This window comes from Sparus aurata, chromosome 11 (genome assembly GCF_900880675.1).
Source record: "Sparus aurata chromosome 11, fSpaAur1.1, whole genome shotgun sequence".
Lineage (NCBI taxonomy): Eukaryota > Metazoa > Chordata > Actinopteri > Spariformes > Sparidae > Sparus > Sparus aurata.
Window position 1 is genome coordinate 29,266,372 of NC_044197.1, and position 12,461 is coordinate 29,278,832.

Here is a 12,461-nt window from a genome sequence, read left to right on the forward strand (position 1 = left end):
AAATCTAAAGGTAAAGGTCCACATTTAATACAAAGTGTTTCTGTCATTTGGAGTCATTGTGAATATGATATATATGCAGTGAATATGTTAAATATACAGGATAGGAAAACACATTGGAAATGTGTTAATTTTATTTATGTATAATATTTGAATAATGAATCACTGACCCTTTGGCTGTATGTACACACTGCAGGCCAATCCGTATCTCTCAGGCAAGTGATCAGATCTGATTTTCGGTGTCCAGTCTTAACCAACATATCTGCATGGGCTGCTATAGTAACGACGTAGGCGGCAGTGACTTGGTGTGCTGGTGACGCGGCCTTCCGACACAAAAGTGCGATCAATAATCTCACGCTTGGCTAATGACCAAACAGTCACTAGTCAAGTCGCAGAGCCGGCAGTTTATTTCAGCGTCCATGCATACAAAAAAAAAAAAAATTGCATCTCATGTGTTTGTTTTGTCCTTATGCTGTCCAGACTTCCTAAAAAGCAGTCTGGATACAATCTGGAGATGGAAAAAATAGGGAATTTGGGCTTGTAGTCTCAACATAGCCTTTATGTTTATGCAGATCAACCTATGGTTCAAGTATTCAAGGTCTGCATTCATTTAATTAATTTAACATGTATACTATAAATACACTCAAAGTCACTGTTGTAGGGAAATCAGTTGTTGAACCGCCACTAATAATTACGTTCATCAACGATCAGTCTTTAAATATTTATTTTCATTTTCTTACAAATCGTCATTAAATATACAAAGTATAAATTATACCATTTCCAAATGTAAGAAACACGCACATCTCGATTTTTACACCATGTACACTTTTTAATTCCAACTATCTAAATTACTTATCTATCTCTTGGAGTTTGAAATATTTATTTTTAAAGTTTTACCAGAGGGTTAGTTCTTGTTTGGATCGGAATAGCCTGACAGAGAAGGACGATAATTAAAACGGGTTATTGGAGACAGTCTAATAATAATGATTAACAGTGTGTGATGCATGCACTCTGACTCTCCCAGCATGCACCGGGGCATCAAACTCATTGACTCTGATTTCCTGCATTCTTTATTTAGCTCTGGATCCTGTTCTGCAATGTTTCTCCTGTTTCCACGCAACCACTCTTTTCCATTTTGACTGATGGTTGTGCGCCCAATTTGCGACGTTCTCCCCAATTTGAGCGCTCAGAGTGCTGCGGATCAACGAGATCAAACGAGACTCTGGGGACCGGTGGCTGTAGCCCCGGCTCTTCCTGTCCACATAATGAATCGTCTTTGATGAAGATACTAAACCCCAATTTGCTCTCGATGAGTAGATGGGTGCTTTTATGGGATGGTAATATGGAAATACGACGCCGTCATATTTCACATGGCAACAACTCAAAAAGACGGTGACCTTTTTCAGGAAGTGTGAGTCCCTACCTCGGTGTTTAAAAGTTTAGTCAAGGTTATTTTTATGTAGTGTAAGGTGACTCACAGTTATTCAGTTAATGAATGATTTTTAGTTGCTGTGTTAATGAATAGTCAGAAGCGTAAGTAGGCGAATGTTCATTTTAAGCAGAGGTCCACGGTGTCAGATGTGACTCATACTGATCTTTTGCTCAGTCCATTCTTAATTAAAAGCTCTGTTTTCACCGTCAGCCTTCCCCGGTTGTTGCCTCTAGTTTTTGTCTCTCTCGCTTAATGACAAACGCAGATATTTAATTGGCCCAATTGTGTCACATGAGTCACTCAGTCGGTCGGGAGTTTCCTCGGCCACTAGTGCCGTAAAAGCTAATGAAGCCGTGCCACTTAAAATAGAAATGCTTGAATGCTAGAAAAAAAAAAAATAGACCAGTTTCGGGACCGGGTCCGGATAGGATGGCGTCATGCTCCAGGAGAGAGATGGCAGGTTTAACAAAGAGGGACGTATTTTGGTCTTTTTGCTAACAAGGAGGATGGCGTCCTCCCCCCCCAAGTCCCCCCTCAAATCACTTACTAGTTATGACTCTTTTTAATTGGAAATAGAATCAAATCCTCACATTGAAGAGCCGCAGCAAGTTTTTTTTTTTCTTCTTTTTTTAAATCCCTTGATTGAATTATTAAAATGGTCATTTCATTTTGAACATCATTGAAAATGAATTGCCTGTCAATACACAAACGATGAATCATTTCCACACAAATTGACTGCAGAGTTAATTGAAGTCTCGGCACGTCTGTGTAATTAAACCCCCCTCAAACGATTAAAAATTCAAGCGTTTGTATCACGCTGCCTGGATGTCGGTGTTTGTATGTGTCCTCATCTGTATGCCTGTGTTTTTTCCTTAAGGTGCTCCGGGGGCGTTGAGGTGATGCAGGTCCCCCGGTCATCCCAGTGGAGGAGCCAGCTAACGACGAGTGGCTTCGGCTGCTGAACGCCCCGCCCACCATCATCACCCTCACCCCTCCGTTGCTCCCTCCATCTCTGATGGCTCTATGGGGCGTCATCAGCCTCAGCCTTCACTGCTGGGTGTGTTTACGGTCTGCGGTAATAGCAGCAGCAACAGCCAGCCTCCCCAATGACAAGCCCGGGGGCCCCCTGGACTGGCTCCTGTCTGATAAAGGGCCTTTCCACCACTCCCCGGAGTACATCGACTTTGTGGAGAAGAACCGGCAAGGCTTCTCCACCAGATACAAAATATACAGGTGAGTCATGACTGCAGGATGAAGAGGCACTTTACACTGTATCTACTACCTCTATATCACTACTGCTATCACATGCATGACAAATCCACCTGCAGCCACAGCCAGTCAGTCTCCGAGATTGTCCTTGAAACATTAGCTCTGTATAAATAAAGGCCACACACTATTATGTGCATGCGCTCATAAATCACAAGTCACACATTTTGTCCTTTACCACAGTATCTAACCAAAAACTTCTTCACTCTGTGTGAAGGTATGTGAGCTAGCATGCTACTCAGACAGCCCGCTATCACTCCGCATTAAATATAGCAGCTTAGTCAGCGGCACAATGCTTCAAACCATGATATAGCTAGCCCTCTTTGTGTCATTTCTGGAGGTGCCTCTGGCAACAACCCCACCGCCTAGATGAACATTGGCAAACAGAAACCTTGTGATTTTAGAGAATGACACACTTCCTAAAATATCACTTTAAAATGTCCCTTTAAATGCAGTCAGCACAGCCATGACACAGAATATAGTTGACAAGCAAAAGCTGAAGATCGATTGCTATGATTATTATTTCCAAGGATGTTGTTTTCAGCTGTGTTTTTGCTGGTTGGTTGGATTGTCAGCAGAATTACACACAAACTACTGACCAGACTTCCAGGAAACTCAGATGGAGGATTGGTCATGGCCCAAAATAGACCCAATTAACGTTTAGTATGGATCCGGACAAAGGGACGGATGCAAGATTTTTTTTTCCCCACTTTCTTTATCATTATGGGATAGGACCTTTTCCAGATTTACACAGAGAATTACACATGTATCTTGATGGATAAAAACCAGGCATGGCTGGATGAGTGGTATCTATGAGTGATCTGGGGAGCTTAATTTATCGTCGGTTTTGATATTGGATTAGGACTGTTGCGCCTGGGCAGAGGTATGCACTCTACTGGGTGCCATTCTGGTTCAACTACAGTTCCACGATTATTACTTTCATCATGTATAGGTCTACAGTATATGTGGTTTGGGGGGGTAAAGATTCTATATATAAGAGCTTTTGAAGTATAAATCCGATGATTAAGCATCGCCCTGTGATGCTGGAAGACAGACCTCCTGCCTGTTTTCATTAATGCGGAATTTTTCCTGCAAACCTGTTCACAGTCAGCCGTGTTTTAGAAGTCCTTTCCTACCAGTCCTTCCTTGACCCCTACTGAGGCACTCTAGTGAAAATTATACTGCTTGCAATGAAATGCGCTGCAGTCAGATCAGGTGAGGCTGAGTTAAATAGTCGAGAGGAACAGAGGGAACTTTCATCGGCCTCTGTTGAATCAACTTACAAATCTGCACATCTGTTCTAATACGTCGGCTGAGGAGCAGATTAAAGTCGAGGAGAAGGTCATTCAAGGGCATTTCAGCATGCATGTGATAGGGTTATCTGAACACTCTGAGCTGTAGTGTGACGGCACCGTCCACAGCTGCAGCTGCAGAAGGTTTTTATGAGCGGCACATTCTGCTTCTGCCTGCAAACTGTTTTATTGTAACATCAAAATGATGTAAGGGAGAAAGTGCAACACGACTGCATATCTTATAGTAGCGCGCACAACGGACAGTATGCTTTAGGAAAACAATCGTTATGGTTATCAAGCAGGCGGCATTATTTCCCCCCGTGTTGTCATGCAGAAAAGGCTTCATGTCATCATAAGAGCAGCCAATGTTCGCAGACAGAGTCGGGAAGTATTTCATGCGGGCGTGCTGTAAATCACCTTCTGCTGCCTTCCAAACCCTCGGGGGAGTCACCTGATCAGGTGGTCAACTGAAATATGTTGATTAGCGGCGGGAAAAAATGATGATTTGTCATGACAGCAACACAGTCTGAGGTATCGGCATGCGACCGAATTAGTGGAGATTGTGTCATGAATCATATCCTTCGTCATTTAGGAGGATGTTGTCCAGGCTTCTGGAAATAGATAGACAGGGTTCCTGACATCTATGGATCGGCGCGAGGATACTTTATGGCTTCGGTGAAACGGTTGCTGCATTAGAGCTTTTTAATATTTCCTTCTCTGGCAAAAGGCAGCGATCCGTCGGAGTGGAGCTGCATGGGCGGCAAGATTAATAGTCTTATCATGTGGCCAAGTGATTAGTGAGCTCTTAGTACTTATTACTCTGCATTATCACTGAATCCCCTGAGAGGCTTCTGTCAGCTGCAAGGTTGTGTTTGAAGCCCTCTAGATTACCACAATGCGGCATTGATTAATAGTGATGATATTAAAAGGAAAAACTAACCTAAAAAGTAAATAGCCGGTAAATCTTCCCAAATTGAAATTCACTTGGATTCGGTCCCATTCGATTTCAGAGAGTAATGTGAAACCCAAGACAGGAGGGATACAGCTGTGGCTGAGCTTCTGGATTTCTGTTTTGGCAAATGACAGGTCTCTCTTTCAGTGCCGGTGTTGGTGGAGTAAAATGTGGTGACAATTTTGGGAGCACACACCTGGAGCTGGCTCATGAAAAATTCAGCAAGGTTGTGTTATTAAAGAAAGTGGGCCCTCTGCAATATTCTCTCGAGGGAGCCGCATTTCATAGCTGAGCTCCTGCTGCGTAAAATAGGTCCTTAAATTTTCTAAAATCAGGCACCAACCGGCGTGTATCAACAGCAAGACGTTTTGCGTCGATTCACCTTTCTGGCTTGTAAAAGGCAAATACTGTCACCTCTCAACACAGGCAGCAAGCGGTGAGCGACTCTGCCACAGGCTGATGTGTCCTTTCAGGCTGTTACATTTGAATGATTGCGATCATAAGAAGTTAAATTGATTTTTTAACATGATTTGATACTATTGCGACATGATACCTGAGCTTCAACACCGATATAAAGATTAATTTTGACATTTTGTTTGGCAAATTATTCAGAAACCCCTCAATGCATCAGTGTTGAAGCAGCTGTATGTTAGAGGAACTTTGATTAAAGAATGGATAAACAAGACTAACAATAATGTTGATTATTTTTTTGTGCATCTGATTGACCCGGGGGAGAAAGGACATTCTGGAAGATGTGACGCATTACATTAGAGTATTTAATGAAGCTTGGTCGAGGGGAACATTACTGAACACTACATGTAGACACACAATGCAGTGCTGCCACTTCTGAATGACACACGCCGGTCTGTGACTATTCAATCCGCTACAGAATACTCTGTGGAATTGTGCGTACCTCAGTCACGTTGCATTTGATGGGAGAATACGGGGAGTTGGGTGCATTGTGGCGCCAGTGCATCTCTGGTATGAGAGACAGTGAAGGTTAAAGTGCTTGGCGAAACAGAATGTGACCTTGGTTGTCTGGAAGGCAGTACCTTATCTCTACAAGTGCCCCGAAACAACTCTACCTCCGGCATGAGCAGAGCAGAATATAAAGACAAATTCATTACTGAGAACCTGAGAATTAACATATGAAAACTCCTTTATGAATAAAAACAGGAATTTCGATGCTTGGCAGTTTTTTTATTTACTCGATGATCTATTTATTATTTGCTAGAAATTAATGTAACATGAACCTTGCTGTAGCTCTCCAGACGAATCTGGTCTCAGCTGTCCCACTTCCTTTAATTACCCGAGTAATTGTCCATTAATGTGAATTAGCTTGGTTATTATCAGCTGCCTTCAATCACTATTTGAGTTTTGGGGGTAAAATTCTATGGTGTTAGCAAGCTAACTGCTGGATGCTAATCAGAGGTATGCAAAATTTGACAGGCAAATTAAATTGACTGTTTCCTTTTCACATATACCCATATCATTATCACCAGGGCATGTCATTTGAATACATTTACATGCTGTGAGGCAAAAAGGCCTTTGTATAACTACAAAGCTAATGCTAGCTGAACTAGTGCTGCAGGATGAACACACAAAGCAACATGAAAAACACAGTTGCCAACATTATGTTTAGCTGGCTTCAGATGAGACGTGACGTTCACAGAGTTTCTCTTGACTGTCTCTCAGTATTACAACATTGCCACAAGCTGGGAGTAGCCAAGCAACGTGCTAATGCCTAATTCAACAACCTGACCCACAAACTAAACAGTAAAACAACATAAAACGGTAAAATTTACAGCTTACAAGTCTGAAGTCAGATCACGAACATCTGGTATTAATCTATTTATGAGCTTGTACAGTTACCGGCCGACATTGATAACGCAGGCTGTAGTAAAATCCACACATCCTTGAACTTGTGAGGTTAAGATACACACACACACAAACACACATACTTACTCACACAATAACTTTCGTCTTGATTCTTGCAGCCAACAACAGAGCAGCTCCCGTGCTTAACTTACTGGCCCCCGTCTTGTTAGAAATATCCTATGGTTTCATGCTTACAAATGTTGCAACGCTGTGGTCCCCTGTTAAAATATTGCCCGTCTTTGCCTCCAACAGAGGAACAGCCATGCTTAACTCTTATTCAACATATTTGCTAGCACAAATACATACTGTGGCAGCCTTTCAGAGCAGCAGCTATCAAGTCGTGGGTGGAGATACTCAGATTTCCAGTTGTATTACTCTAGGTATGTGATAGGAGCCTTCAGTTTGCGTAAGAAGAAGGCCCAATTAAATGACTCACATAATCCCATGTTTTCTGACCCAGGCAGCCCAACAGAGAACTGAGTGGGATGTCTTATTTCATATTTCATCATTTCGTGTTTGGTTTGTAGGCCAGTTACCCGATGTATATATATATATAAATATAAATATATATGTATATATATATATATATATATATATATATATATATATATATATATATATATATATATATATATATATAAAGTGGGTTTTCATAAGATGGCTCCTTTAATGGTTTGACCTTTTTTCCACCATGAAAACTTCACCACCATTGGAATCCACTTTCATTCACAGACCATAGCCGCTGTTCTGTTGAAAACCTTTTAACTCCTAGTCACCTTTCAAGCCTACATTCTATTTGACTTTAAAAGGATTTGCGTCGCTCCAGGTCGCTTAAGGTCGAAACGAGATTCAAAGTGTTGAACTAGACTATGGCCATCGTTCCTGTGACAAGCTCCGCGGCAAAGTTGCTGAAGCTGCTGTCGACGCTGCTGTTGAAATCATCAACAGTGAGTAATTGCTTTATACTTGAAGTGAAGGACACCCAGTTGGTTCAGAAGGGAGTTAATTACAGTAGATCGTGTCAGTGTGTCAATAAGCATCACTGCGCATCAACACTTAATAAATTAAAACAATGGGACACTGATAATTATCCGCAATTAGTTTTTTTCTGCAAACCGGAGGACGCAAGACACGCCCACACTTGGAGTTTAACTTGATCAGAAGCTCACTGTTTGGTGTAGGAACCACTTCAAGCTCAATGAACAGCAGATTTTCTGAAACCACGGGGGAGTCTGCAGGTGCTCTGAAGAGGGCTGAGGTGAGTGTTTTAGTGCAGACTCCCCCAGCGCTGCTTCTCATCATCCTACTGTTACATTCTTACTGATGTTGTTTGTCTCATCTTTTCTCCTGAAATTCCCTGAGAGGTTTTGGCAGCCCCAAGTTCTTCCTCATGGTAAATAGACTGCGTAAAGAACAGCAATAAATAGTAGCTTTCCACCCTGAAGACACTGCTCCTCACTGGCTTCTTAAAATATCAGTAAAGTCTTGGTCTTATTTAATGAAGTCATAGGAGACACAAGATTAGACCGTCGACCCCAAATTAGCCACATTAACTGCTCACTTTTTACTTTAGTTCTCACTTTAATTCAATGTGTTAATGCTGCAGGCAACTGAAGTCAGACATTTGTCACTGTGGTCGAGCTCCCTCGCTAAACTTTGATTCCATAAAGATCATACAAGTGTAAAAAGAGATGATGATTGCACTGCAAATGAAGTAAAGCGTCATTGCAGTTTCCCTTTATATCCCCATGTTAGGTTTTTAGCCACACTAGCAGCATGGATGGATGATGGTGTAAGCCTGTTACTTTGATCCAGACTGAAATAGCTCTACAAGTATTAGATAGATTGCCATGAAATTGTATTCAGTCAGTGTCCCCAGAGGATAAACCCTACTGAGTTCTAAATTATATCCTGATACTAACATCCCTGCAGGATAAGTCTGGAAAACTAACCAGATATGAGTTGGATAATAACTTAAAGATAGAATATGTTACATTTTTGCAGTAAAATCTCAAAAAACAGTGCACTTCATTTAGTCGTCTGTTGCTATACATTTTGGGGAAACATCAGATTATAAGTCAGGGAGTGAGGAAGGAAGTCAGGGAACTTGACTAATCGTAACATGAATGAAGGTGGAATACCTTACCTCATCTGTGGACATTCCTGTCTGAGTCAAGTTAGAAACATTTTCATTGGAAATGGTGGTTGTTTACCAATAACAGACAGCAACTCCCATGAGCCCATGCGACTTCACAACATCATAAAACTATATTTTTGCATTTGTGTGCAGCTTGTGCATTTAACTGTCTGTAGAGTGACATCATCGCGTCACAATACTTATTTCAGACTCTGATGTACTTTGTGTTGAGTGCTACCGAGCATATGCTAGCATGCTAACACACTAAACTAAGATAGTGAACAAACCTGCTAAACATCTCAATGGTACTCTGATGAGGCTATGCTAATGTTAGCATTGAATTCAAACAAAACCACTGCTCTGCCTGAATACAGTTATGAATTACTATTAACTAAAGTTTGATAACTATCAATTTACCATTTATTAATGATGATTATTACAAAGTGTTACCTACATTTTTCATGAGCTAGGTTTGCTATTTTTTGCTCAGTCTGACTGCTAACAATATTTACACATTCGGTAAAGTCTTGCAAGAAGGAGCCATATACTGTTATTGTTATGTTATAAACTACAGTTTTACAGCAGGAAAAGGTACAAGGAGAAAAAAGTCTCTCCTGCCAACATTTCAGTGTCTCAGCAGTTTTGGTGCTGAATATTACACATTGTGTTACTTAACAAACTGTCATTGTCCATTGCTCAGATTCAACAATACTAACCTGACAGATACATCTTAAGCTTGTGTTTGTTGTAAATTTTTATTTCTGGCAGCCGACTTCAAACGAGAAAGGATTGGATTGAAAGTGGCAATTATTATTCTATCTGGTCTTTCTCATGTGTAGTCCGGATCTATGGTAATCTGTCTTTGCCTGTATTTATTAGAATTTAGCATACTCCGTGCTCCAAGTTAGTGTTTGAGCTACCTCAGCAATGATGGATTAATGGATTCACTCCAAGTCATCCCTCTATTCAATTTCCTGCCTCTTACTGTTTGAATTTGAAAAAAAAATGTAACTAAAGGAAATGAAAGAGGGTTTGTGCTTTATGTGGATGTGTGAATGTGTGTTTTGGCGAGTCACTGGAGAGCAATCCCATTGCTTCCATTGCAAACACAATGTGGGCCTTCCGCCTTAGCCACCTGTCCTCAGGAAACACTGCCAAGGGAAAGCTGCCATAGCCACTGGGGTGAAGGCAGGACTGTTGACATGTATTTGGCCGCGTTCTGAACACATTGCATTTGGATAATGCATGTGATTATTTTTTATGGGATATGATTTCATTATAAATATTATTTGACTGTGGAAAATTCACTATACTCATTAAATGTTATTAAACTGCTTAAACATTAGGCTGCCTGCCAGCAAATGAATGTGGATACAAGAAATATGACAGCACAGAGGCAGAAAAATGATATCCTCTGCTTGGTTAACAGTAGCAATACACTAATCTAAAAATCCTTTAATATAAATTATTACAATTTCTGCATCAAACCCCTATTGAAGTGTTGTCAGCTATGTGCACTTAAAGTGTCAAAAGTCAACATACTTTATGTGCGGAAAAGACTCATTTAATTTTCATACTATTACATTTGATATGCAGTGATCTTTAGATTGTTACCAATGCAAAATTGCGCATTAGCAGTTTACCTACTATTGTAGGTATAGTCCAAAAGTCTGGTGGCTTGTTACATGATTAATAGTGTCTGAAAGAAGAAAAATACATCTGTATTTATATTTATATTTTTTTACAATCTTGTGAAAATTGGGTAGTATTGGTATCTATTTGGACCTTAATCAACGTCATACCCAAATGACTGAATAGGTTGATTGTAGATGGCTTCCAAATTGATATATATGGCCCAAATGACTCACATGCTGACATTTATGATTGCTCCCACAACCAGACGAAAATCTTTGACATTTGACCGATGGCTGTTGGAGAGCACCAGCGATGTTTGGAGTGGTCCAGATGTCATTGTTATGTAATTATTGTTGTGAACCGATTGCAGTTTGTAAGGTTCAGGCAACAAAACCTGGTAAGGAAACAAAAAGAGATCACGGTTTGCGTTAAACTGAGTAATCTATGTGATGTGATGTAATGCATAGTAATGTAAAAGATAGTTAATAGTCACAAACGTCTATTGGTTTTGTTTTTCTGGGTAAAAATCCTGCGCTTGTTTGTCCCATCCTCCACCTCTGCAGACATTGTTGCACACCTGATTTAACTAGAGGTCGATTCCCAGCAAACAAAAAAGCGTAATAATGGATTGGTAAATTGGTAAATGGACTTGCATTTATGTAACACTTTTCCAGTCTACTGATCACTTAAGGCACTTTACTGAGGCAGGTTGTACTAAGCTGTCTGCACAGACCTATACAGCTGTTTATGCTTGTGAGGACAGGCAGACCTTAACAGTTAAATGTGATGATGTGTAATACTCTATTATTTGATAAGCTTACAATATGTTTATTAGTAACTAGCTATGAAATGAATTCAGTACGGAAAAGGAAAATATGTTAATCTGATATGCGGTGGAGTAGCAGTATTACATGTGACATAAAATAGAAATACTCAAGTGCTCAACTTAAAGGAACAGTCCACCTCAAAATGAAAATTCAGTTATTATCTACTCACCCACATGTCCATAGAAAGCCATGTGATGTGTCATAGTCCACAAAGAAAAATGTTCACAGCAAAACAGCATTACAAAATTATTTTAAACAACTGAATTAGCTGGTCTGAAGTGGGTGAGCCTGACCCAGTTTGTTTTTGGGTGAACTGTTCCTGTGAGTAAAAGTATTCAAGTTCCTTTCTGCCACTGCAGATATTTGGAACCGGCCAGGAAAAAGAGGGGCCTCTTTAAATCTGGAGGAAATTCGACAACTCAAACAACTTGGCCGTGACAGGGTCCACAGAGTTAAACTGATGAAAGTGATGTACCTTGGCGAAAAAGGAGCACTGAAATTGATAATAATAATGACTTAGCTGGTTGTAGGGAGGATTGCAGGCCCCAAAAATGAACTCCGTGGTGAAACCCATTTCATTTCCTCCTCTCCCCGCTGGACGAACCATTTGGCCTATCGGGGGTTTAAGATAAGACAGGGCTAGCTTATCACAGTCAACGATAACTGAAGAAACGAACGACGGCGGGGATTCGCGAATACTCTACCTGTTCTCTGCCCCCCCCCCCCATTCCACTGTGTATTCCTCTTTTTCCTCAGAATGTGCTGCGGCTTTGAACTAGTGCTCTCGCGCCTGCAAAGTGGAACTCGGGCGACACAGTGTCCCATTTGAAGAGGTCATTTATTTGTATGGCATGAAATGAGGTGAAGATTAATAGCTACACTAGATATATCTGAGCAAGAGATTAGTCACAGCCTTTGTCTGAATACTACAGTGTCAGCAAAAAGGTCAGCGGGTACCACATATCCATTTAACATCATTATGTTTACTGCGCACACACGCGGCCCGCAGTTTCTGCTTAATATCGTGTGAATCAGTGTCTTGTTT

At 40.8% G+C, this 12,461-nt stretch overlaps 1 protein-coding gene across 1 annotated transcript in view; it reads left to right on the forward strand.

Annotated features, from left to right (window-relative positions):
* Positions 1-12,461, forward strand: part of LOC115591724 (BMP/retinoic acid-inducible neural-specific protein 3-like) — a 60,597-nt gene that overhangs the window by 16,720 nt on the left and 31,416 nt on the right. The window contains exon 2 of the mRNA XM_030433961.1: positions 2,307-2,662. Coding sequence (XP_030289821.1) covers positions 2,445-2,662 — 218 coding nt within the window. The 5' untranslated portion in view covers positions 2,307-2,444. The remainder of the gene's footprint in view (positions 1-2,306; positions 2,663-12,461) is intronic.